The following is a 26,173-nucleotide window of genomic DNA, read 5'->3' as shown; positions in this document are numbered from 1 at the left end:
TATGTAGACAACTTACAAGACTCCATGCAAATTCTGTTGCCAGCTTCGGAGCAACATGAAGATACCACTTACAAATCCAAAACAACCTGAGCAATTTCTCAGGAGTCTATCTCAGGAGTCTCTGTTTTGTTGTTTGGTTCTCGGCGGTGGGGGGCACTGGGGGCCAACGGTCGGCCAACTTCAGGCTACGAAGAACCTTGCAGCTCACGCCAGGGCAGCCATTGGACGCCGCAACCAACAAGCCATCGACGGTTGTGCTGATGGGCAGCATCAATATCAACATTGAGGTTGACTCGGCGCGCGGCAATTAGCAGGCGGCCGCCTCGAATATGTCGAGCTGTCAAATCAGCGCCGAACCCCCTGAGCATTCGCCGAAGCTTCTCACCATATGCTGCGAAGCGAAGTCTTAGTCCCAACGAGGTCAAACTTGGAAGGTAGAGAAATGCCCAATCGTACTTTGCCCTCCGCACAATACTCCATGGAAATTGTATGCGCACCAACTTGCATACGCTAATCAAGATCCGAGTAAGCGCGGCCCCAGTACGAGGGGCGCTCCTTCCCGGGAATGGCCAACTTCCGACAATCTGCGCCATGCCGAGCCCCTGAAGCTCGGGACCCGGTTCCTCTCGACGGCCAACATGGCCAGAAGTTGCCAATGACATGGCAACTCGCAATTGCGTTGTGTTGATACATTCGGTACATCAGTTTAGTCTAACTAACCACACCCCTACAGAAGAAATGTTATTGTAATCTGGCATAGGCGTAGTGGCCGTCTTCAAATCCCCTGGGGTAGTCGTATGAGATGCCGACCGTTGGTTGTTGTTGAGAACTGTGCCGGTGCTGATCTTCGGTGCGCCGGCGGAGTGGTCGATTTTTTCCGTCCGAAAGTCCCGACGCCGAGTGGGTCGACGTCCGGGTCTGGAGTGGAGCGTGTGCGATGGAACCCGTCTGGAACTCATCGAAGTGGAGCCCAGCCTGGCTTGGCGCTGGCTCGGATCGGCCCCCACGATTCTGTAACAGTACACGGGATCCTTCGCCTTGTGTAACGCGAGTTAATTACGCGATCGGGCGGTGTCAAGAATCCCATTCGTCACCAAAGACCCGAAATGTCTCCATTGCGCGAATGGAGCACCAAACCTTACCTGCCATACGCGTACCAAAAATACACGCAAGCTGTGCCTAATGAAGTAAATGTAGTCGAGCTTGGCTTCGAACCACCCGTCCATTGCATGATTAGCAGTGCTACTATACACTTCAAATATTCTACCGAACGACGGAAGCAATCACTGGTTATATGCATTTACGCTTCCTAGTGTGTATGTATGTAAGGTCGATAAGAGGGTAATTTGAATTTCACAAGAAATGGCAAAGACGTGCCAGCTGGCCCCTGCCTTGTTGCGCTTCGCCGCACACAGACAGTTCCGCACCGTCGCTCGCTCTTACCCATCGTACTCCTGGTTCTAGCTAGCCGCCGACCGGCCCCCGCCAGCCTTGGAAGGCAAATCGAAAACGCCGGGTCCGCGGCACCGCACCACCCACTTCGCCAAAGTCTCTCTTTGCCGTACCTGTGCAGGGCAGTGTGTGTGTGAACGGCAGAGATGGTCGCGCACACGTGGAGCTGCAGTTCGCCCAAGGGCGGCAAAGGTGCACCAAAGTAGCGTCTCTTGGGTTCCCCTGTTCCATGGTAACCATGCCCTCCCTGAGAGTCGCCAAATGATACCGTTCTGAACGAACACTACGAAATCCTCGGCCCCAAGGACGGGGGTGACGAGGGTCTGTCTTGCCCGTCCCATTCCCCCCTCCGTCCGTGCCCTATCCCGACGCAAGCGCGCTGCTAGAGAAGAGAGGATCGTCGGACCGCAAGGGCTTGCATGGTATCCGTAAGTTATAGTGAAACGGCAGGACCCTTTTCACTACTACTCTGCAATACCTATACGACATACGAACAATACAGGCGGAAAGGGACGTTCAGGTGCAACTCGCCGCCGCCGGCGTCGTCCGAGCCGACGTGATGTACCCGTATGTATGCTGCACTTAGGTAGTTCGGCGCCGATAGTGTAGCCCACGCAGGTTCGTTGCCCGTGATGTCCCTGTGCACGCGCGCAAGCTTAGGTTGCTATCTAGGTACTTGCATGCTACCATTATGTATGTAGATACAATGTGCCCTGTATGCAGCCTGCATTAGCCGCCGCGAACCATTGCAAAGTGGGCACCATGAGTGGGAAAAAGGGCTGAGTGAAGTGCGAAAAGGACAGACATAGCCCCAACTACACACGTACCCTCAAGGTGGCGTAGCTAGGAATCAGGTTAGAGACGGTGAAGCGGAGGCAGGCCCGTGTAAAAACTGCCAAATATTTCTCGGGGAGCTCGGCGAGGGATCGTCAGGTGGTTCGGTCGGGTTGGGCCAGACGGGGTCACAAGCTGGCAGTGCGCTCAACAGTTAGAATGTTTCATTTCCATTTCCCTGAAACCAGGGACATGGCAAGTGAAAGGGAATCATTTTGGCCATCTTGTTGATGAATGAAGTTATGAACCGAGGAGGCGTCATTGGTCTTCGTTTCGCTCAGCCCTACCCTACCGCTCACTCTCCACAGGAAGAGAAATACACATAAAAAGAGGGTGATTTGTCAGACCTTTATCTCCTAAGCTCCTTATTGTTTATGATGTTTTGACACATGCCAAGAAGACCGCACTCCGCGGAGCCCGCCATTATGAGATCACGTAATAATCTTGTTCAAATGTTTGGACAATAATAGCCATTTGTGTCATTGATTCGTGAGAGGTGAAGGTCTAAATAGGTAAAAGATCTCGAAATGGGACGAGAGCACTGAATCTTCCTTGAAGAGCGAAATAGAGGAGCTACACGAAAGCCTCTCCCTTTTTCATAGAGGACATGTCGAGCACTTCGACCGGAGTGGAGAGGAAATATTGACAAGAAAACCGACCCCCGAGCGCCATACACGGTCCCAGATAGTTGCCTCCCAGTAATTCCCTATATAAATGCTTCCAAGTCCCATGTCCGTTAAAGCGTCCCTTCGGTTCCCGTCTGGCGAGGGAATCGGCCGTCCTTGTCTTTCTCCCAATAACAACAATAAATAGTTCCCGAGATATGTAGTGGCGAGATGTATATATGGATTGTGAATGGAATGATAATGCCTTCCCGCGGCGCTAGTGTGTTTCTGCGTCCTTCGCACAGGGAACAGAACCCCAGTAAGATACAGGCAAAGCACGACCGATCGAAGCATCAGTCAAGATTGATGCGAAACCATACCAGGCGAGCCTGGCATCGACAGTGGCGTTGTCGGGTACTCGTAACTCCCCGAGTCTGAGCAGGCCGTCGAATGGTCATAAGAGTGCGACAGAGGCGGAGTCTGTGTGTGACAAAAGACCACCTATCAGCAACGAGCGTCTCGATCTGGGTGATGAGGAGGAGGAGCAGGTGCTGGGTAGCGCGATGATGATGGTGGTCTGGCACTCACATGCGGCATCTGGTCGTACGGCGAGGGGTGCCCGCCGCTCACGTCGACTCCCCCGGGGAGATAGCCGTTGTAGCTCACGTATGGGAGATGGTCTTCCCCTTGCGCGCCGGCGTAGCCAGGTTCCCGCTTGACAGCGTCGCTAAAGTGCGTCATGGACGGCAGCGTGACGGGCACTGGAGGTGGAGAAAGGTATTCGGGGTACGACTCGGTCGGCATGGGCCGGTATCCCTGAACGGAAGCGTAGGGGGGCATAACCATGTCCTCGGGCGGCGGCGGGTACGTTGAGTAGGCAAACATGGGCGGTGTATGTGACCGCTCCCTCTCGTCATAGGATTGGTGGAAGAGATACTCGTCGTCGGGGTTCATTGGCGGTGTAAACTGGCCCTGGGCTCTGGGCTTTGCCGGGGCCGGTGGTGATTGCCTCTGCGTCTTGGGTGTTTGGGTGCGCTTTGTCTTGGCCGGTGGACTCGGCTTCTCGTTGCCCGATGATGAGGCGCCATCCGAAGTTCCCGCCCGTCTCTCGAGCTCTTCCAGACGCTTCTTCAGCTTCTTGCCTGTTGTGACTCTCAGCAACCGGCGCTTTCCACTAACTCGACAACCGCGGCGATCAAAGAAAGCTACCTACGGTAATTACGCTGAGCAATGCGGTTTTGTATCCTCCTGCGTTCAGCGAGATCTGAAATCTTGGTCCAGTCCTCATCGGGGTTGGCCGAGCTGCTGAAGGCGCTACTTGTGCTGTGATTCGAGTATTGCCTTGGAGGAGCAGGTTGTGGTTGGGCCGCGTAGGCGTACGCGTGCTGGGGCATAGAGTACATGGCGCTTCGCTCGCGAATGTCCGCGGTCGGGTGTTAAGAATATGGGAGATGATGACGGATTAATGTCCAGCCTCGGACCTTTGAGACAAGAGATGTATGGTCTTGGGAAGGAGCGATGTTAACCGTTGAGGCAGGAAGCTTTTCCCCGGATGTTGGGGAGGACGGGGAGGCTCCAGGAGATTATATATCCCAACGACAAGATTCCTTTACTCATGGGGAGCGGGTAAGGCTTGGTGCCCACCCACATGGCGATCTCGGGGTCAATGTCATTGTACAATACCTTGTCAACACCCCCCCTTGTCCATCTACTCTTGCGGTCATCCACACCCCCAGCCATGGCAGGGATTCCTTAGGACTCCAAACCGCGCCCGGCAATAAAAATCGCATATTTTCTGAGATCCTTCGCGGTAGGGCGGGTATCTCAAATGGGTACCAACAAGCGTGAATGGTATACGTACCTTCACACCGTTCCGGGGCCTATCCTGCAGCCTGAGGTACCCACAATGGGCCGCTCCCAAGAAGTGTTCTCATGCACGGAACCTGCACCTTGGGCCTGGGATGGTTGCCAAGCGGGGGACGTTGCTGGATGTACATAGAAACGAACAAGCACAGGTTCACTTGACACCAGCAGTGCCTCCCAGGTCAGGGTAGCAGCACAAACACGTACCCTAGCGTAATTACCTGGTAGTTACCTGGGTACTGATACTTTGTACAGCCAACTTGTCGCTGCTCTGTTCCTGTGGTTGGGGCGCTCTCGTGAAACTGTTGCTTGCTCTGACCTACGTATCAACGAATCCTTCAAGCCCTACCAAACAGCCAAAGCCGACCACTTGCCGGTATATAGCTCTCAACCCTCTCGAGTCTGGACGTGCATTGCCGAAGGTCAAGAAGGACCATCCGAGATACCCTGAAAAGATGAGTAATTGGAGCTGGCTGGGCATGAATACCTAACATGTGGTGCAGGCTCCATATCATTGAGGCTGTACAGTACTTCACTGGTGATTGGTAGGGCGTGTTTGGACGTGTGGGTGCATCTTTGAGAGAGCGACAACGTGCGTGGTTCAGTTTACGAGCATCGTGTGGAGACGGAGACGGTGAACTGCGGGGAACGGACACGGGAGGTGGAAACGGAGGGTTGGCACTGAACTCGGTCCCTCGCACTTTCCATTGATTAACGCTAAGCGGGCAACGGACTGCGAGATAACATGATAAGGGTAAATTTAGCCTGGATAGTCCAATTTTGCCCTCTTTAGGTACTTGCACTTACGAGAAGCGCAGGCTAGCTCGGCTACAGTCTAACCTGCACATAACGATGAGAGGCATAACGATTACCTGACTTTAACGATCAAAATCGTGAGCCCATCGTTATATATTTGGGGAATTGTGATTACCTGTCTATTAAGATAATCGTTAGGATTCTTGCTGAGTAATGCATACAAATCGTTATAGTCAGTAGGATCTTGGGGGCCTAACTGCACTAAAAAAGGTACCTCATTACCCCTTGGACAGTGGTTTAGTGGTTGCTTAGTGGCTGAGGAGGGGGTCATGCCCCACAATTCCCTTCTTGAGTAAAATGTGGGTCACCTCTGGATAACGATAACCTGGGGTCTACGATTAAGATCCTGAACCCGGGCCAATCGTTATGTGCAGGTTAGACTGTAACAGGTGGCAGAGCTGAGATGCGTCGTTTCTGTTCGTGTTCCCATGGCGGTGTGGCCCGGGGTTTGTGCACGCGCCAGTCCAAATCCGCAGAGCAATATGGACGGCAGGGATTCTTGGCAGCACGTTCCTCGGATCAATCCCTGCCTGTAGGGCTGCGCTGTAACTGCAGGGGTGGATCGTTATCGATTCGAAGTTTGGTCGATTCACTTTAGAATCTCATGACCGGCAAACGAGTCCGAGAACGAGACAGCTGCAAATACCTCAGGCGGGAGAGATGGCCTAGAGACTGAAGACGACCATGATAGGGATCCTGCCTGGGATCTCCGATTCTTTCAATGGGCGTTCGATTGTAGCTATGCGCGTTAACCTAGGTACATTGCAAACTTACAACGCGTAATTGAGGGGCTAGCCTGCCGGACGTCGTCCCGAGATGCCAGAGGCCTTGATCTCGATCGACACGGCAATTCCGGGCTTGGGCTAGTGAATTAGTGCCCGTCGCTTGCTGATTCCTTTCAATCAAAGATGGAGCGATCGATGCTGGGCAACGCTAGGTGCACTAGCACTGACACAGCAAGTTCCGCTGCAGCATCCTACGGAAAACCCGGTGATGCTCCACTCCGTAGGGCCGATGTAACTGGAGGGATGTTTACAATCGGCGAGCAATCGGCCGGTCTGGGTGGCTCAGACGAATAATTACAAGGCAAGTCATGTCCATGGAGACACAGGTCTTTGGAGGTTCGCCGAGTCCATGGTGATTATATTTCCCTTCTCTTTTCTCGTCTCTATTCTTTTGACGAGTCTTTGTCGTTGGCGACGTTTCAGCGATCGGTTGATCTGGAGTGTAGTTCTGCGGCACGAGCAGCGAGCTTCGGGAACGATCCGACCGTAGGTGCCAAGACGAGCGTCACCCTTTTGGGATAACAGAGCCGGTGCACCTTGCAGCAGCGGCTACAGGGGACTGTACTGTAATTTCTGTGACGTCCCAATCCAATCATACGGTATCTGTATTGTATTGTAGTGTACAGTACAGTACTTCCTGCTTTCCCACCTCTTAACCCTAACGGTACTGGATTCGAGAGCTCCGGCAAGAGGCGTGTCCCGGCTCACCAACCATGCAAATATCTAATTACGTGAGAAACCGCGACAGATGTCAATCGGCATCGAGGCCGCCGAGATGCATCGTATGTCGTCCCAACTAACATCACGTACGAAGGTACGGCATTCAGTGTTTTTGTACGTGCCCGGGGTTCTGGTGAGGTTGTTAGTCAGTTGAAGGCCCATAAATAGAGTTATTACAAAGCAAGATCCGACTGCCTGATTGGCAGGAGTGGCAAGGCTATCGTTTAAGGTTCTTCATCCTTGGCGCCTCAACGCACCTGCAGTTTGCTCAACACAACCTGAATCATTCAGACATTGAGCCACGCGCTAAACCCCTACCGTGGCCGGTAAGCCAGATAGTTAGTTCTCTGTAACAAATTGTGCTGCCTGAAGGTTTGAACCCATTTACTGGACGCTACTCAGTTATCTCTCACACCGCTAGGCCCGGCCAGCCTACCTACAAGCCCCTATCTGCCGGACGCAGTTGCGGGCAACTCTCAGCTTCCTAGTTGCGTACCCCAATGACTCCCTGGGATCAGCACAGTCATGCCACCACGGTTAGCTTAACCCGGCGCCCAGATCGGAGCTTGCGCCGACAGCTTTCTGGCCAATCAATCAACACACTTCGTAAACACGGGACGGCCTCCCTCCTGCTAGCGGGCATGGGTCCTTCTGTTATCGCTGTCCTAAGATTTCTGTGATTCCGCTTCGTCTCATCACCGCCGACCTCCTCATGCCCCACTAGGTAGGTGGGAGTGCGTGGGAAAATCATGTCGTCGACGAGTTAGGTCTAAGTTACGGTTAGGATAGCTCACGGGTACTACATACAACGTCCCGCTCATTTCGGGTTCATTATGATCCCTGCCGAGCTGATTTTCTGTAGTTCTAAGGTAAGCTTCCTGAGATGGAAGGTCAAGACGTCAACTGTTTAAATCAGTATCAGGCCAGAGACTCTTGTCAACACGCTCAAGCCACCCGGATCGCTTTGTTTCCGTAAGACCCTGCTCGCAGTCAAGTTGTTGTTGGGATGGGGGTACGAATACAAGACATGATCACCATGAGATGGTGAGCACTCCAAACTCATAAAGAACCCCTGGAGCATTGCGGGTACTTCGGGCTTCTATGCATAGGGCATGATACTGGCGTGCTACTCCCTTGTGCGTGTCTGGATTCGAGAACATTGAGAACATTGACGGCGTCAAGTTGGTGGCCGCTAACTTGGAACGGAAGCTCGTAGGGCTACACGTACTGGACACTAAACAGACGACACTTACCATTCTGTCCAGCTCCTGCGAGGTCACGGCGTTTCGTGGTTTCGTGGTGGGAATGCCACGTTCCGACTCTCGAAGTTAAGGTGCTGACTGCACAGCGCCTCCCAAAACAACACCATCCTCGCCCCTTCGTCCCATCCCCTATTCTCCTTGGCTTCAAGAAGAACTTTTCTAGAACACCCCCTTTACCCCCCGGTTTCGGGGTAAGTACATACATAGTTTATGAGCAGCTCCTCATCCTTCACTTGTATGGTCAGATAGAGCGGGAACCTCTCCACTTAATCCACCCTAGTGTACTGTACTAATGCACCTGCTGTGATCCCCCGATAGAATGTGTCTGGACGGCACCTCTCCACATTCCTGGTGTGCTGTATTGGTGCGAACCATAAACACTCGGGATTTCCACACATGAAGGAGGTACATAGCAAGACCGGACCGTTACCCGCTTTCAACGGTGAATGAGTAATTATATCAGAAGCTAGAATATCCAGTCACCCGCCTTTAGAGTTCACCAGAGACTCAAGAGCATTAGAGTTCGTACAATCTACATACAAGTCGTGTACGCTACTAATGACCTTGGGCACCGTCTTGCGCTAGGTGCGGCCGCTCTGTGGTGCTGTCACCCTCCACTACATGCAATGGAGAGATTGATGATTGGGCAAGGTGTTGCCTTAATTAACCCCCTTTATGAGAAGTCGCGGCGGTTATTTGCACAAGTCTTCTGCATACTGCCATGCTATTTTGCCCATTTCGCAATACAAATCAGATTTGCTCATTTTATTTTAGTATGGGTTCCTTTCAACTAGCATCTTGTTGATGGAACACGTTGGGGAAGCCCTCCTTGTTCCATGGTAATTTTGGTGATCTTCATTACTTGTTAAGTCTTATTCTGCGGCGAAGAGAAGGAAGGGGAGCCGTTGTGTCTACAGATAGTTACGCATATACTACTAGAATTGGTACTCTCCCAACCACTAACGTAGATGTACTGTACCGTGGGATAATTATTGAACCAGTCTTTCCTGCTACTGCCAAGGCAGATTGCTTCACTTTATGTAGATTGCAAGACAGAGTCTCCGTATTATTGGCTGCTGGCCTGCCTCCTGCCATCTTCTGCGCCTCCTCCTCGAGCCTTATGGGGCGGATATGTAGCCAAGAGGTGGAGGAGACTATGGCCATCCAGGTGTGGATCCTATACTTCAGGCCCATTCATTCAGAAATGGCCGACAGGACGATCACAGCTCTCTATGACCTGGTCGCTCTCTAGGACCTGGTCGCTCTCTACAGAGCCTGAGCAAACAATGTAGGAAGGTTTGGCCAAGATATGGAGGGCAGCCAACCAGTACTCCAACGACCACCATCTTGAAATCCACACGGGCGTCTGTCCAGTCGGTGTGAGGAGAGGGGGAAGGGGTCCTTGTCACGCGGTTGTGCGACCAGTCATTATCGGCCCTTTCCCACCACATTCGGGTGAGATGGAGGGTACTTCGTGCGCAACACACCGTTTCCCAGCGACCGCCTGCCCCAAGCTGACGCCCGCAGATAACGGACTGCAGAGTGGGCAGATCCTGCGAGGGCCAGGGCGGCTATGCAGGGTTCCTGTCTCCTTGGGTAGTTTTGGTGTCAGACCGACACCATGGCACCGGTGATTGGCAAGGGAGTTAGGTAAGCACCCAAACATGGCAGCCAGAAGACATTGGGGAAAGGTAGAAAACAAAGTTTCCTCTTTTGCTCCTTTTTTCTTAATAAAAAAAAAAACCAAAAAAGGAGGTGAAAAGGCGGGGGTTATGAGAATAAAGGGGAAAAAAAAAAGGAGGGACATGAGGGAGGGCAGCGAGATATGCCTCATGTCACGGCCATTTGGCTCATACCGTGGTTTAGGGTAGAGGTACGGAGGTATGTATGTACATACATACGGGTGCCACCGACGTTATCCGGGTGTTTCTGCGCCATCCGGGGTATGGTCAGCAAACTAATCGGTGATAAGGGGGAGAAGGGTGTTGCGAACGGTGCGGGGTGGCATCACCGGGACATGCGGGTACCTGACTAGATGAGAAGACGTTATAAGATAGCCGCCCCCGGACGAACTAAGACGAATGTCCGTTCGGTATTGCCGTGTTCCAGAGCCCTGACGCCGGGCCCGGGGCCCACATGAGAATCCCGGAATCAGACTTCCCGATAAGTGATGTGTCGGAGATGTTGCGGCCGCTATCATGTCATGTTGCTATTCTCACAGCGAAGCCCTGGGCCTGCTGAGCAAGCAGCTTACTTTCCAGGCAACCAGCTTTCAGTCATCCAGTCAAGGCAAGCAGCTGTGATGGCTCATCGCTCATCCGGGGTTTTCTTCATGACAGTCGTAACCTAAATCGTATGGTTGAGTCCTAGAGGACAGTGGTATCTCAGGTCCTATAACAATGGCAGTTTGTTGAAGTTGGCTTTTGGGACCGGAACTCTGTTGTCGATAAGAGGGCTAAATGACCGCTTTTGGATCTGCCGCTTGGCGCTGAAAAGGTTAGGAATAAAGTTCCGTTTCGTCCTCCGTTTTCGGCGAAGACGACTGGCGGACCCAACCATCGGCCGCCTCGTCTCGGCGTACGGATACGGAGTAACAGTTCGGCCAAAGCCAAGACACCGCTCGAAGCCATGATCACGATTCATGTCTCCTATCCGCCTTCAATTGTATCGACTTGTGATGCACAACCTTTGCGGGAAGCGAATGTCATTCTACATAGACAAAAGAGAGACAAGACCGATAAAGATGCTTCTAGGCCTTGGCGAAGTCCCGGTCCGTGTATGTACGCAACGGCTGTCACTGATGGTACTGTAGTAGTGTCGTTACGCTGTGTATGTACTGTAACTTCGTAATTACATACACATGGATGATCCTGTAGGGCTGGTGGTTTTGCTGCGTTCTCCGCAAAAATGTCCGCAAAAATGAGGCCGGCGGGTGCGACCTGGAAGCTGTGCGATGCCTCACGACACAACGCGAATAGCGTATGTAGCGTATGTACATTACACTACCTTCGTAGGAACCCGCTCAACAGCTGGGTGCTCTGGTGGATACATACGCAGGAACCTGCAAGCAAGGGCTTCACGGGTATCTGAATCGGAGATTGCCAAAGACCGGACGAGAAACCGTCTGGCCCACCCGGGCAGCCAGTTTGTAATGCGAAGGAGGTGACCCGCTCGTCATGACAAATCCGGAACTTGCTCAACAACTGGCATCGCGATCAATATCCATCATTTGGCAATCCAATTGCCGTTCGTATCTAGGGATGCTTTGAGCTCGCCATGGCGGTGTAGGGCCTGCAGTCGCCGGTGTTGTTTTGGGTGGTGAACGTCAAGCTCCTTACATGACTCGCATAGGAAGCGTGATATTGAAATTCCCGCCCAGTACGACGGTGCCAATGAGGTCAGTACATACTCCGTACATAGTTAGTATCTACGTATGTACGTGACAGTACGCGATGAGTTGGATGGCCGGCCTGGAGCAAAATGCATCTAGGGGCGGCCCGGCAGCGCTGCAGCATCTGGATCCCTCATAGGGCTGAGGGGTCCCGGTGGTTTGAGCTCAAGAAGGCCCCCAGATGCTGCAGGTCTACTGCAATATACAGAACAGCGCAGCTCTCTCCGGGAGACTATAGGGCACACTTCAGCGCCACAGTTGTGACAGTCAATGGCAACGAGCTTCTCCTCGAACTACCGGTATTGTCATTCTTGGCCTGCTGCCCTCCGTCGTGATCGAGCCGTGCAGGAAGATAGGCTAACTGGTTGACCTTTGGCCGGTGCCTGGTAACCAGCCTTGAAGGCGGTCAAGAGTGAAAGACGGCAGCAGCAACGCCAAGTGTGCGTGGCTGGACACGGCCACGCTAGGAATGAGGTGGTCGGCGGATGCGACGGTCCAGATATTGCACTAAAGACCCGTGCACCCGGAAGGGCTCCCGCCCGGAGTGGTTGTCTCGGCCGGGGAAACCCAACTAGGGACTGATACTCTGATAGGCTTGCATGCTGGTGCCTCGCCCTCATGTTTGCTCAGAGCCGATCCCTCGAGCAAGGTTGCCAGATGGACATCAGAAACACTGATAATGGAGTGCGAGTGGTATTTGCTTGCAGGCCGATTACTGAGCTCTGCGGCAGGTCTCCCCTCAACTTGGAGTACGGGATGGCGTGGCTGAGCGGCTTTCGGAGAACGGTCCGAGGCAGTTTCCCCTTGGAGCGCGCCTACACCAGGCAGAGGGGAAGTTGGAAGGATTCTGTGCGACTTGAGACTGGGTGGAGCGAAGTCCTCAGCGAGCAATTGTTCGGCAGTGCCATCGGTGGCACAGAAAATCGCCAGAGGAGAGGTGTGGTAACAGCAATATCTTGGAAGATCGGACTGTTCCAGAGGATTGGAGGTTTGTGTAACCATGCGAACCGTGTTTCCTCATCGAGTCCTCGTCCTTTCGATGCAGAAGAGCGGGGTAGAGCTAGGAATCGCCGCCCCAAGTTGGTTGTTGCTGTGCTGCGGTAGCCTGACGAGATGTACAAGTACTGTATGTTTGTACTTCATACAGTGTACAGGATAGCAGAGCAGTGCGGTCAATTCACCTACGTATATTGTTCAAGACGGCCTGCGTTCTCATCAGACCGGATAGAAGAAGACGATTAGTTTAGGCAAGGATCGTGGACCAAACCAGTTGATGCACAAAGATTGCCCAGCGAAGCCTCGAGGGTGGACGGACCATGGCGCTGGGGCTGTCAGGTCAGGAAATTTACTGCAGTGTAAGTTACACTACTGTACTACGCTGAAAAAAAGCCAAGTGGTGCCCAGTGCTGCGTACATACAGTACGCATATGTACTGTACGAACTACGATACGATTCAGACCTGCGGTTGGAGGGGAAATGATGCGATTTGGCGGCACAGCAGAATGCAATTCCCGCCTGTTTTGGGTGTACGCAACGAGGCTTCCAGCGCAAAGGAGCGGGATCCTGTCGAGTGGGGGCTGGACAAGGGTCATTGTTTGGTCGTCGCCAAAAACAGCCCCTCTCCCCCTCCCTCATCATGGATTTTGACTGGACCTTTCAACCCCGAACATCTGCAAGGTTCTAAGTCAAAACACGGCTCATCAACTGACGAGATTGCCCGCCAATCTTGACCATCGACCATCGACGACAAGGAGAAACAATCGTTCTGCAACCCAGAATCGGAGGAGACATCCGGCCTCGACGCTCGTTTGACGTTAGCCCGGATATCAAGACCCTGCAAGGGCACCCGCAGCCAAGTTCCAGCCGTGGCGCCCATCTTGGCTGTATCCTAATTACCTCCGTGTCGCCTCGGATTCTTTCCCGAGTGTTGCCGATCCATCCAGACAAGCCAAACTCCGGCGTGAATCGGAGTTTACGGACTAGGTGGCAACAATTGCAATAGGAGATTGCCGGTGTTGATGCTTCTCTCCTAGCCCAAGCCGGCTCTTTCATGATTCAACGGTCCTGAGTTTTGTTGAGTGGGTGCGCAACCTTCGGCAGTGTCGGATAACGTTGATTGTGTTGACAGCAACACCATGCTGGGTTTGTTGGTCCAGTCCTCCCTGAAACCCTCATTCGCACTCATCAACGGAACAGGGTCCCTTGTTGTCCTGTTCTCTCACCGTCCCTTCTACCAGATACAATAGCCACCGAGCATGTTTGAGTGAAATAAGGACTAAGCCACAGCGATAGATAGGCCTTGAGAGCACATGCACCCCGCAAGGCCCTTCTGCTGTCCCGGGCCGTCATGTGGCATATACGACCTCGACCTAGGTATCCTAACTTCACTACCTACCTAGTATAAAATGATTAACCCTCGGACTCTGTTCCTAACTCCTACGTATGCCCCCCTCAATAGGTTGAGCATTATACAGTAGTACAAAAAGCAGGTACCACGGCGTTCAATACCCGTCTCGAATTTACCAAGTTCTGCTTGACAACAGAGACACATGTCACACCGGGACACAGGGACATGCGGTCACGCCGAGACAGAGAATCCAGCTTGGTGGGACTGGCGTTCTTGCAGTCAGAACCCAATCGTTCGTGGGGAAGTGTGTAGGAGCGGAACTAGTTCCGCGTCCATTCATTCGTACGACACATTGGGACAGAGTATACTGGGGTACACTCATTCGGACACACTTACACTTCTTCAAGTTCCAATAGATGCAGGACATCCAACACTGTGTATGTACAGGTTTGGTATGTATGTACAAGTACCAGACAGGTTGGGCTGAGAATTCCCGAAGGGTCGTACAAAAAGTAGGATCAGTTGATCCGCCTTTTGCACGCTGGGCGTCCTTCCCTGATTGCATGGATAATGAAGCTACAAATACCAAAGTTTACCTACATATCTTGTCCCCTTTCGCATTCATGCCATAACACCTACCTTCGCTTTCGCCGAGTTTGGGCGCCGAAGGAACAGCGGGTTAACAGGGTTTCGTTTGCGATTTCCACTGGGAAACCCGACATACCGAATGAGATGCTCGCCATGTTCGCACTCGCGTCAGTACCACAGTACAACATGTTTCCGCCGCAGCCGGAACCAAATATTTGGACCGTTGTTTAATGCCTTCGCGCCGGGCGAGTGACTCCTTTCAGGTTTGTTTCCCTCCTTTTCCTCCCTGATTAGACATGAACACCCCCTTCCTTCCCCCACACCTCGAAATAAAATAAAAGCACTTTTTCTATGCGCTGCGTCGTATCAAGAAGAAGGGCGGTCTGCAAAGAGGGAAGGTGGGAAACAAAAAGTGAGGAACCGAGCGAGGCTGTGCTGTGCTCGTGGAGCGAGCGCGACAAGCGAAGGAAAGAAGACCTACTTCCGTACGTACAGAGTGTGAGTTGAGTGAGCGAGCCCCGGCTGAATGCCGTTCCGAGTCGGGGCTTTGATACCGACTACCTGAGTATACGTATTGTACCTCTCCATGTCATGATGCTGCTTCGTCGCCCGAGTTGTAGTGCCTAAGGTACATACATACCTACTATGCAGCTACTACCTGAGTTTTGCCTTGATCGAGCAAGCATGCCGGGCTGCCTGCCGCGAACTTCAACGTCAACGTCTAGGTCACCATTCACTACATCCCTCAGCTGGATGCTGGATGGGCCTCTGATACTATCCCAAGTCCCAACCCACCTATACCTATCCCTCCTCCCAGCGAAGCCGGCGTAACGCCACGGCGGCGGGATACGCAATCCGCACCGATGGCCTTGTGATGCCGAGAATAGATATATGCAGTGCATGCATAGTGTCTCTGGCTATGCGTTCATTATACCACGACGCATTGCGGTTGGGTGCACATCTGGGACTCTGGGTCGGTCTGCCACGAGTATGGTTGTCGTGATGCCCTTGGGAACAAGTGACGTTTGAGGCCTCGGTACTCGGCGTTTTGTACTGCACTCCAAGTCGCGACTTCGCAGAGCAAGTAGGTCAGGTAGCTATGATAGGGAGACGAAATCATGCCTGTGTGTACTTGTACATACATTTTTTTGATTTGGGTGACAGGCTTGATGGTATCGGGAGAGCTATGTATCCTCACAACTTGCAATGCAAACATCATTAGGCCTCAGAATTGAACAAACAATGACTAGATCTCCAAGTAATTGCCTTTTTCACAGATCGCGCTACACCACAGACATGGTCAACCGACGAATAGCAGTCTGGAAAATGTACCATATGTTGTACCAAGCACGCGTGCCGTCAACCGCCGATGCTGCCTGCCTCTCCTTTCTCGCCAGCGCCAGAAGCAAGATTTGTCTCAGAAGCCACTCCATTCCCATTCCCTGCTGTGTCTCGACGACAACAAAAGAGCCGCCCAAGAGGTGCCTTGATGTAACAATAATACAAAAGAGCCATAAGTAGCAATCAATTTTCCTCTCGCCGGCAACCCTCCCACCAGTGATGTTTCAACCGAGATAATCTCGTCCTGGTCCGGTACAGATCTCTAACTCCCCCTGTCCCCTTCCCCTTTGGCGCAAGAAAACCTTTCCAACGACAGGCAAGTGACCTCCTTACCCACCACCGCCGCCGCGAGCACGTTTTCCTCCTCTATCCCCACCTCCAGCCTCGTCATTCCGCGGCCGCTTGTTCCCTGCCCCACCGCCGCCCCCGCCGCCAGGGCTAAACTCTCCCGCGCTGGGATTCAAGCCACCGCGATTGCCGCCCGCACGCCCGCCGCGATATCCCTGACCGCCGCGGTTGGGCCCAGCCTGATAGGTGCCCCGTCCTCCGCCACGGGCGATGTTAGCGCCGGCTCTGGGGACTGGAATACCTGTCCCCCTTGCTTGTTGATTTTGGTTCTGCCCTTGGGCCGGTGCTGCCGGCTGTGCTGGTAACGGGATACTGCTCGCCGGCGCAGTTTGCCCGATCGGATTGGCGAAGGGGTTGGGAATCCCCGTAGCCGGCTTTGGCTGCGGAAGCCCACTCTGGGGCCCAGGTGCGGGTGCTTTGGCTTCTGCTGAGAGAGGAACGCCTGCGCAGCTGTTAGTAACCGGTCGTGGTTCTGGCTCGGGGGTTGCTGGTAAAGACATACCTGTGGGACCCTGAGACGCAGGCGCAGCGGGCGCTGAAGGAGAGGCGGCCTGAGCAACTTGAGCAGACAGGGGAGCCTCCGTTGGAGCCGTCGTGGCCGCAGGAGCAGCAGTTGGTTGTGGTGGAGCTGGCGATGGCACCGAATTAGGGGCAGCGGCGGGTGCTGGAGGTTTGGCGTCCTTGGCGATGTTCCAAACCTCAATTACTGGCCTTTGAGGAGTTTCCTTAGCAGCTGCCTCGACTACAGCAATCTTGGCCTGGGCAGTCTTGTGTTGCCGGTCGAGCATGTTGATGCGAAGTGCCGATTTCTTCTCGGTCAATTCAGCAGCCTGCTCCTTTGCCGTGGTGATTTTCTGTTCGTATTCCGCCTTGACCGAAGCCTCGGTCTCTTCCTTGATCTTTTTCGCCTCTGTTGCCACCATTCTCTTGACATTAGCTTTGACAATGCTGGAAACAGTCGGGTTTGTGGCGACAAATTCCCGGATCTGCACATCGCTCATCGTGCTTGGATCTAAGGAACCTGGCATGCTGAGGCTCGGAGTTTGTGGTTCTTGCGCCTCAGCTGGTTTCGCCGGTGTCGACGGCAGGCCGTTCTGCGGTCCCGATGTCTGCTGCTCCGCCTTAACGATGGCCAGCTCTTGCTGAAGTTTCAGTTCGAATTCGGCTTGCATCTTAGCGCGATCTTCCTGCGCCTGCTTCTCCAGGTTCTCCTTCGTTTCGGCAAGCTTCTTGTTGAGAGTGCTCTTCATCTTCTCACTTCGTTGCCGAACAATAGAATCGGCATGCTCCTCAAGGTCCTTGGCCTTCTGTTCGAATTCAGCAGCCTTGGCCTCAGCAGCCGCGATTTTATCCTCCAGGGCCTTCCGCTCTTCGTCCGAGAGACCAACAGCTGGCTGGGAGGGCGGGGCTGCGGCATCTGGCATTGTGAGATCGGCGGCAGCCGACGATTCAGTCGCGCTCGCCACGGCCCGGTCTCGCTCTGCAATGGCTGACGCGAGTTCCTCTCTCAACTGTTCGAGCTGGGTCTCCGCGGCAACCTTTTGTGACGTAACAGCCTCGAGCTCCTGCCTCACGTCTTCGAGTTGCTGCAAGAACTCGGCAGACGGCCCGGTCTCAATGGGTGCCGCAGAGATTTGTTCGGCTTGTTGAGTCGCTGCTTGCTCTTCTAGAACTTTGTTCTTTTCGGTCAGACTGGCCAGGTCTTGCTTCGCTGTTTCAAGCGCTTTCTCGGTGCTGGCAAGCCGTTCATTGACCGAATCGAGGTTGCTCTGGAGTGTGTTCTTTTCGCCGATTGCTTCATCACGTTGCCTCTTCATATCTCTAAACCGCCCCTTGAAGTCCTCTGCGAGTCGCTGTTTGGTTGAGTTCCATTCACTTGTCTTAGCCTCGAGCGCTTCTTCCCCTTCTTTAACCTTCTGTTTGAGTGATTCTTCTGATAGTTTCAGAGCGTCGCGCTCGGTCTCGAGATTTGTAATGGTGGCCTTGAGCTGCTCGGTTTCGTGGGAATCGGCTTGGCCATACTTGCTGAGGATAGACTCTATTCTCTTTTGTAGACCGTCGCGAGCATCCTGCAATTGCTTGATCTCTTGTTCCTTAAAGGTCTTGTCAAGCTCAAGCTCCGAAATCCGTGCCTCCAAAGGCTGAATCCTAGCCTCCAGTTCCCCGATCTTCTGAGTCTTCTGCTCAAGCTGCGCTTGGATGCGCTGGTTCTCGTTCCGGAGAGTGACGTTACTCTCGCGGATGAGGTTGAGCTCATTGAGCTTGTCCATAAGCTCCTTGTGGGTGAGCGAGCTCCTTGAGCTGTCGGCATGTGCTCTACGCTCCTGTTCAAGTTTGAGGCGCGCCTCGTCAAGTTGTGATTGCGAGTACTCGAGCTGCTGTTGCAGCCTCTTCGCCTCCTGAAGCTTGATGTCATACTGCACCTCGAGAATCTCTTTCTCCCGGCGCAGATAATTGTTCAGCTCCCTCAGACCCTCGGCTGCAGTGTCGGCAACAGCAGGTAACGTGCTACCGTCGGAGCCATCCGTCAGCGCCCGGCTTTGTTGAAGATTGGCAATCTGGGCCGTCACACTGTCAAGTTGCTGATGGAGAAGCTTGTTCTGGGCAGCGGCATCTTCTCGTCTAGTTTTGAGTTCCTGGATTTCTTGCTCCAGCTGTACCCGGCGCTCCTCCCAAGACTGCTCGCTCTGTGCCAAGGAAAGTCGGGCGGAATCTGCTTCAGCCCTCCATGCCGCCGATTTGGTCTTGAGCTCGTTGTGTTCGGCGCGGAGCTGTTGCAGCAGCTTGGCCGCTTCGGCATGCTTCACGAGCTCCTGCTCGTAATCTTGCTGCGCCTTGGTGGCAATCTCGGCTTGGGCGCGCAAGTCTTGTTGATGGAATTTGGCAGTCTCTTTGTAGCGCTGCTCCTCATCTTTGAGGCGAGCAATCTCACTGTTGAGCATCCTCTCCTTCTCCTCAAATTTGCGGGCAACGTCGCTCTGAGCATCCCTCAACCTATTAAGTTCGCTGTTGGAATTGCCTAGTTCCGTTGTGAGAGCTTCAACACGCTGTTGAAGTTCGTTGATTGTCGCGGTCTTGGCCGCCAGAGCCGCATCCATTTCATCGCGATACTGCTCATGAGACTCGTTGAGGCTGGATAGCTCCTCTTCCATATCCTTGCTGAGCTGCTTGAACTGCTCAGCCTGCTGTTTAGCATTCTCGAGCTGTACATTGAGCAACTCCAAGTTATTCTTGAGTTCGGTGACTTCACCCTCCAGTTCTTCAATGCGTGCATGATGTTCACTGTCGGGAGCCGATGGCTCATGCGTAGTTCCGGGCCGAGGCGTCGGGAGAGGACGGAGCCTTTCGGCGCGCTCTTGCGCGTTCCGGAGTTCAATCTCCAATTCCCCGACGCGGGCTTGGAGATGGTCGCGAGTCGTCTTGATCTGAACATTCTCCTCCTTGATTTGGCTGATCATCGACGTGAGCTCGTCGATGCGCTTCTGGAATTGCTGGGCATCAAATTCCTTCCTAAGTTGTATCTTCTTGCCCTCGTCCATTTCCTCCAGGAGCTTACGTTTAGTTGTTGCAAGTTCGCTATCGAGCGCGTCGATTTGGCCTTGAAGTCTGCGCTTCGTTTCGGACTCGCTCAGCTCACGTTCGTTGAGGAGCGATTGCTGACTTGACAGTAGGCTGCTGAGCCTCGCCTTCTCCTGCGAGATATTCTCATTATCTTGGCTCAGACGCTCTTGGATCGTCTTCCATAGCGTCTTTTCAGCTCTCAGGTTGGCATTCTCACTGCGAAGGCTCTCAACCAAGCCGCGAGCCTCGACGAGGTCTTCGGCCACCTGTTGAGTCCGCATGTCTTGCTTGGCCGCGGACTCGGACAGCGTCTGAGCCCTCCGTTGGAGCTCTTGCTTCTCGGTCTGGATCGCTTTGAAGTTCGACTCAAGCATGTTATAGCGCTCGGTAGCCAAGGTGAGCTGGCTCGACAAACGAGAAACCTCACTTTGAAGGGCGCCTTTCTCAGTCGAGAGTTTCTCAATCTGTTCCTTCATAGCATTTCGGTCTGTAGCCTGATCATTCCGGTAAGAGTCGAATTGCGACTGCAGCTCTCTCAGGGCAGCAGTGAGATCAGCCTCGTCAGGGTGCGGGCCTTGCTCGATGCTAGCGAGCACCTCTCGTTGGCCAGCATCTCCAGTACCAAGGGCTTTCTGGATCTCGGCTGGGCTAGCCTTTTGCTGAAGCATGCGGCGGAACATATCGCGTTCGTTCATGTAGCTCTTCATGCGCATCGTGACAGACCGGACATCATCTTGCAATGCCGACACGGTGGTTCGGAGCTGCTGGACTTCCTCATGCTCTTGAGCTGCCTGTTTTTGGGCAGCCAGAGCCTCCTCGTTCTCCATTTGCGTGGCCAGCTGGCGGGTGAGGCTCAAGAGCTCTTCGTTCTTCTGTTGCAGTTCGTATATGTCTTTGAATGCCGTATACCTCTCGGTAATGAACCGATGGGTGTCCGACAAGTCGTCCAAGGCATTCTCAGCAACCTCGCCACGCTGAAGGCGCTCGAACTGCGCAGTCTCCTCGTCCGTGAGCTGGTCCATGCCCTTCTCCCGGGCATGAATATTAAAGATGAGGACATGGATCTGCGTGCTAAGATCGCGCAGCTGCGTGCGAAGGATCTTGACTTCGGCTTGAGCCGTGGCGGCAGCGGCCTCGGCTTTCCGAGCAGCTTTGGCGGCAGCATCGCGCTCCTCGTATGACTGTTGCATAATCTCGGACATCTGTATTGCCTCATTCCTCAGACGTTCCGACTCTGCGGTGAGCTCATCAATCTCGGGCAACTTGGCCTCCAGCATGCTGACGGCGTCGTCCAGATCCTCTTGCAGTTTCTGGCTCCGCCGCTGCTCACCAGTAAGCTGTGCCTTGACCTTAAGAAGCTCCTCGAGAGTCTCAGTAGCGCGGTAGGACGTCTTGCCACGTAGTGATGCGGGAGTGCCGAACGGGGAAGCGGGACGAGCAAGGAAAGAACCATTGGGCCGGGGAGTTTGCGGTTCAGAACTAGGTGCCCCTTGATAGGAGTCGAGCACAGCCCTGAGGCGGTCCACTTCTGTTTGAAGTTCTTGTGCCTGCTGTTCCGACTGTGCATGGTCCTCTTTTTCTTGTTCGAGCTCCCGCCGGATACGGCGAACCTCTTCAGCACAATCATCCTTGACTTGCTCGAGTCGAAGCTCCACCTCCTTGAGCCGATTGCGATGGGTTTGAGACTGTTGGTCCTTGAGCTCGACTAAGCGTCTCGACGACTCCAACTCCTGCCTGAAGCTCTCCTCGGCACGGGCGGCGGACTCTTGCAGCTGCTGTACTTTGGTCAGCGCCTCATCAGCCTTTGCCTGGGCCTCTTCTAATCTCTTGCGCAGCTGCTGCTCAGTCCGGGTAAGCGATTCGATCGTAGAGTTCACCTCATCATTCTGCCGTTGCAGCTCGGCAATTCGAGCGCCCTTCTCCTTCCGGATCTTTAGGTTCTCGGCAGCCTTAGTCTTGAGCTCGGCGTCGTACCACTCGTTGTTCCTTTTAGCGAGCTGGAGCTCCTGTTTCAGAGCCTCCTCCCTGTATTTGGCCGAGTTGGCCGCAGCCTGTGCGCTCTGAACCGATTGGTTCAGTGATGAGACCTCCTGGTTGAGCCTCACAATTCGCTGGTGCTGCTTCTGCAACTCTTCGGCTAGGCTGGTGTTTGCCGAGGTCTTTGAATCGACGATGGCCAAAGTTTCGCGATTCGATGCTTCCAGGGAGGCGATGCGTGCTCGGAGGGATTCAATTTCTGAAAGAGACGCCGTCCCAGATGATTTGAGGGTATGCAGCTCATTCTCAAGCGATCGACGGGCGGTTTCTTGCATCACCACAAGGTTAGATGAATGTAATTACGTGCGAAAATGCTGGCGGTGACGAAGCTCTTACCTTCACTTTGCAGTTTCTGTCGAAGCTCCTCAACTTCCTTGAGCGCCTTGTCGGAGGTGGCCTTGAATTGTTCGCACCTTGATTCAGAGCCTCTGATGGCGCCCTCGAGTTCGATCTCAACTTGGAATTTCTCTTGCTCGAGGTCACGCAGCTTGGTGAGGACCGCTTCGAGGATTGACCTCACCAGCTCCGCCGTAGGCTCAGTCAGTGCCGTTTGCAAGTCCGAGTCCGGGACGCCGGCCTGTGTGGACAGATAGCCCAAGTCCACGTCGGCCGCCGCCATTATGCTTCGCGATCCGAGACTTTCAGTGCATGGGGAGATCAGAGTCGATAGACCAGCCGCGAATTGCGGACAAGATATACAGAGAACCCAGATCGATGGGGATCGCGTTTCGCGCGTCCTGAAATCAAGATTCCCTTATAGTTGTTAGGAATTTCCCGTTCACCAAGCAGTTGGTTTCCAAAGGAATGAAAACCTTCAGAACGGCGTTTGGAAAGAATAGGCCGAGCTGTTGCGCGCGCGCCTGCCAATCAACAGAGCAAGGATTTAACGAGTAAGGTAGCAGCAGGTGGGGACCGACCGGAAGAGAGAGAGCAGTCAGTCAGTGCGACACTCAGCACAAAGGAAGTGGACTGACATGTGGCCTGTGCGTGGATACATGGCTACTGTATTGTACAGTACCGGTACACTTTTGGAACGTAAGGTAATTACGATTACCTATTCATCAAATACTGAAGTTACAGGTCCTCCATTCTCGTAGTGAGTACAGAGTACCAACAGGGAAAAAAAGACACTGCCGGTTTTTTTCCAGCGAATGTCAGGTATCAATTTCATGTTTCATCTCCAGTCCGCTATTGACTTAACCAACATGAACAGCCTCCAACAACCAACAAGCTCATGAGCTGTCGCGGCTAGCTGAAACAAGCCTTCAAGCCTTCATTCATAAGACTGGTATTTGATACAACGCCGTTCCTCGTCTAAACTATATAGTCTCCAGGTGCTCCCGATACCCGAAACCGTCGTCCCGCGCCCATGCTTATTTAAGCTTACAAACACCCTCCTCGTCACCTAGCCTCCGGATACCCACCACCATCCATCTCATGGAAGCCCGGCACGGGCCCAGACTGCCATGGCGGGTGAGGCTGCTGCTGGCCGTACACGGGCGGCGGGGAGCCTGACTGATAGTGATAGTACCCCTGCGCCTGCTGCTGCTGGGGAGAGGGGTACGGTTGCGGACTTTGCGGTTGTTGTTGTTGGTGGTGCGGCTGCTGCGGCGACTGAGCGTAGCCGTACTGACCAGCGAGCTCCGGCCGATTCGGGTTGGGGCTATGGAACGGTGACCCCTGGCCTTGCAATTCTGACCGGTTTGGCGATGGCGACGGCATCGGGTATGGGGCGACATGCCCTTGCAGCTCGGGTCTGTTTGGCTGAGGGAAGCCTTGCCCGTACAGCTCGGGCGCATTGGGCGGAGGGGGCCCCGGCGCCGGCGGAGGGTAAGTTGCTCCTCCTTGGCCTTGCAGCTCCGCGGTGTTAGGCATGGGGGGGTACAATGCTGCGGGCTGGCCTTGCAGTTCTGGTTTGTTCGGCGGCGGTGCATAAACACCGGTAAGCGCTGAGACCGGCGACACAGTATCGGCGCGCACCGGGGCGTTGACCCTAAGCGTACTTGGGGAGGGGCTCGCCGGCGGGGGCGGTGCGGCGATCGCATCGCTGGCCAACTCCGCTTTTCCTCCATAAGGTCCCAAGGGGAAGGGTCCCTGGGGTCCATGGTCGCCGCCAGCACTGTCCGGAATAGGTAACTGTTCCATGGCTCGACGTTTCTTTGCTGATTTGACGAGGAAGAAGATGAGGCCTGCGAGTAGACCCAGACCTGCAACAACACCAACTGCCACTCCGACGATAACGGGAACATTGGGGCCGCTGGAGCCTGAAGAGTCGTCGCCTTGATTGGCGGCTCCTTGACCGCCCGAGTTTCCACTCCCACTTCCATTTCCATTGCCGCTTCCGCTTGTTGAGCCCCCGGTCTGTCGCGGAGATGCCGTGCCAGGAGTGATTCCCGCGGGGTACGTCTGCTCGACAGACACGGTAATGCCGGCAGCAGTTACCTGCGCCTGGGCAGCACTGCAATAGTAGTTGTAAACCTAACCGGGGTGTCAGATACCCTCAAGCCACTAGACTGACAGAGAACTGACCGAGACTGCGGAAGAAACGTCTTCGGTGGCAGTTGAGTCACAGCTGTACTTGACGGACGAAGTGAGGACCTTGAGGAGCTCAGCCGTCATCCCCTCCTTGATGCACACACACGAGGCAAGGGCCTGCGGGCCTTCGGGACATAAATCTCTTGTTTGCTGCAGGACCATGTCAATTGCTGCATAATGCACGGCACCTCCAGGGGGGCGGAGGAAAACGCGGGCTCTTACCGATTGCACAACATACGACAAGGCATTAGCAGCACAGGGGGCAAGACTGCCAAACTGCGGCAAGTCGGTGATGTAGTACGTCACTACATTTAGTCAGTGAGTAACTGGCCAAACCGCATCCGATGGGATGGCAACTCTCAGAAACTTTGTGCTTACTGTCTCCAGGCGGATTTGACGGTTTGGGAAAGCTTGTCGTGCCATTGTTCATGGCACAGTAAGCGGCGAACATAGCATGCGCAGACGACACATCTGCGGCTATTGAGGAGCACGAGTATTTGACCGAACTGTTGATAAGTTGGCTGACAAGCAGCGAGTTCTGATTCTTGGAGCAGGCGCAGCTGGCCAGCGCAGGGGCCTCAGGAGGACAGCGAGCGTACGTCTACACCCGGAATTAGCTCGCGGGCAAAGGGGACCCCGGCCTGGGCGTGTCGGCAGGTTTTGATCGAGTGCCTTACCAAAGTCCTGTTCAGTCTCGGTCAGTGACTTGGCTGTGACAAGCATACGGCAAGCCCGTGGGACTTACTGTATCGCGTAGGAAAGGCCGCTTTGGGCACATGGCGCCAGATAACCGACATCTGGGATATCTGTGATGTAGGCACTCACGGCGGTTGGGGTTGGGAAGGAGGCGGGCGATTCCTGATTACAGTATGCGCTCAAGACCTGCCGCGATGGTCAGCACTGGGAAGCGAGCCCGTCTTTCGGTGGACTGTGAGAGCTCACATATGCTGCCGATGTTTGATCTTCGCTCGCGGTTGATCCGCACGAGTAGCTGACTGAGTAGGACAGCACGGACGATATCGACGCGAAGTTGTTGTTTTTCGTGCAGATACAGGACTGCAGTTCAGTGACGGCCTCGGGACATTTGTCCCCTGTCTGAGCCTGAACATTGTACGAGATAGCGGACTTCGCACACGGGGCCTTGGACAGAGTCCTGTCAGTCTCGATATCAAAGGTCGGGGAGCAGCAACAGGGGGCGATTGCGATTTACAAGAGCGCTGTAGATGGTGAGGTCAGTCACATAGACGACCGAAGCGGCGCTCGCCGAAGCGACAGTCAGAGAGAGCGCGGCGACTGAGAGAAGGGTTTGCCGCATCTTGCGAGTCGGAAAGGAATGCAAGGCACAAGGATGTGCTATTCAAGAAAGATCATCAACAATGAGCGACGGGAAGAAGGTACGGATATTGGGAGGGGCGGTGGCCCGAATGGTACCAGGGGTTTCACAGTCCACACAGGGCCTGAAGTCAAGGTTGCGAAGGGAGAGAAAAGGAAGCCGAGGGGGGACGGTAGCGTATCGCGGTGGTCTTCAGCTGGAAGGGCGTTTACCGGTAGTGCCACGCCCACCAAGCACTTCTCGCAGGCAGCCCGCCATCGGGAGGGACCAGAGCGAGACGCTGGGGACAGGAGTCACAGGACGGTCGAACGCCCATCTCGAGGATTCCCAAAGAGGCATGGCGGACCCGGAGCTC

At 54.1% G+C, this 26,173-nt stretch overlaps 6 protein-coding genes across 6 annotated transcripts; all 6 read right to left on the bottom strand.

Annotated features, from left to right (window-relative positions):
* Positions 1 to 3,248: 3,248 nt before the first annotated feature.
* N656DRAFT_772198 (uncharacterized protein) lies at positions 3,249 to 4,294 on the bottom strand (the record flags this gene model as incomplete). The annotated part of the gene is made up of 3 exons (XM_064813910.1): positions 3,249 to 3,371; positions 3,480 to 4,033; positions 4,105 to 4,294. 3 exons carry the CDS (start codon positions 4,292 to 4,294, stop codon positions 3,249 to 3,251), a joined length of 867 nt encoding a protein of 288 aa, XP_064665552.1.
* Positions 4,295 to 9,220: 4,926 nt separating this feature from the next.
* On the bottom strand, positions 9,221 to 10,098 carry N656DRAFT_784755 (uncharacterized protein). The gene has a single exon (XM_064816242.1). The coding sequence runs from the start codon at positions 9,786 to 9,788 to the stop codon at positions 9,558 to 9,560; it is 231 nt and encodes a 76-aa protein (XP_064665551.1). The 5' UTR covers positions 9,789 to 10,098; the 3' UTR covers positions 9,221 to 9,557.
* Positions 10,099 to 11,942: 1,844 nt separating this feature from the next.
* Positions 11,943 to 12,783, bottom strand: N656DRAFT_784754 (uncharacterized protein). The gene is made up of 2 exons (XM_064816241.1): positions 12,123 to 12,783; positions 11,943 to 12,027 (listed from the first exon to the last, which is right to left on the bottom strand). Exon 1 carries the CDS (start codon positions 12,728 to 12,730, stop codon positions 12,236 to 12,238), a length of 495 nt encoding a protein of 164 aa, XP_064665550.1. The 5' UTR covers positions 12,731 to 12,783; the 3' UTR covers positions 11,943 to 12,027; positions 12,123 to 12,235.
* Positions 12,784 to 13,751: 968 nt separating this feature from the next.
* Positions 13,752 to 14,250, bottom strand: N656DRAFT_784752 (uncharacterized protein). Its single transcript, XM_064816240.1, has 2 exons — positions 13,925 to 14,250; positions 13,752 to 13,870 (listed from the first exon to the last, which is right to left on the bottom strand). Exons 1-2 carry the CDS (start codon positions 14,075 to 14,077, stop codon positions 13,784 to 13,786), a joined length of 240 nt encoding a protein of 79 aa, XP_064665549.1. The 5' UTR covers positions 14,078 to 14,250; the 3' UTR covers positions 13,752 to 13,783.
* Positions 14,251 to 15,860: 1,610 nt separating this feature from the next.
* Positions 15,861 to 22,798, bottom strand: N656DRAFT_740874 (uncharacterized protein). Its single transcript, XM_064812809.1, has 3 exons — positions 22,287 to 22,798; positions 16,855 to 22,218; positions 15,861 to 16,794 (listed from the first exon to the last, which is right to left on the bottom strand). The coding sequence occupies exons 1-3, from the start codon at positions 22,567 to 22,569 to the stop codon at positions 16,334 to 16,336; spliced, it is 6,108 nt and encodes a 2,035-aa protein (XP_064665548.1). The 5' UTR covers positions 22,570 to 22,798; the 3' UTR covers positions 15,861 to 16,333.
* A 553-nt stretch (positions 22,799 to 23,351) lies between these two features.
* Positions 23,352 to 25,800, bottom strand: N656DRAFT_718965 (uncharacterized protein; the record flags this gene model as incomplete). Its single annotated transcript, XM_064812322.1, has 8 exons — positions 23,352 to 24,428; positions 24,480 to 24,635; positions 24,708 to 24,790; positions 24,864 to 25,086; positions 25,163 to 25,169; positions 25,231 to 25,367; positions 25,428 to 25,610; positions 25,696 to 25,800. The coding sequence occupies 8 exons, from the start codon at positions 25,798 to 25,800 to the stop codon at positions 23,352 to 23,354; spliced, it is 1,971 nt and encodes a 656-aa protein (XP_064665547.1).
* Between the last annotated feature and the right edge of the window lie 373 nt (positions 25,801 to 26,173).

The sequence above is a fragment of the Canariomyces notabilis genome (assembly GCF_033297395.1).
Source record: "Canariomyces notabilis strain CBS 508.74 unplaced genomic scaffold N656scaffold_36, whole genome shotgun sequence".
Taxonomy (NCBI): Eukaryota; Fungi; Ascomycota; class Sordariomycetes; order Sordariales; family Chaetomiaceae; genus Canariomyces; species Canariomyces notabilis.
The sequence above is the reverse complement of the archived record's forward strand: the minus strand, read 5'-3'. Positions and strand labels throughout refer to the sequence as shown.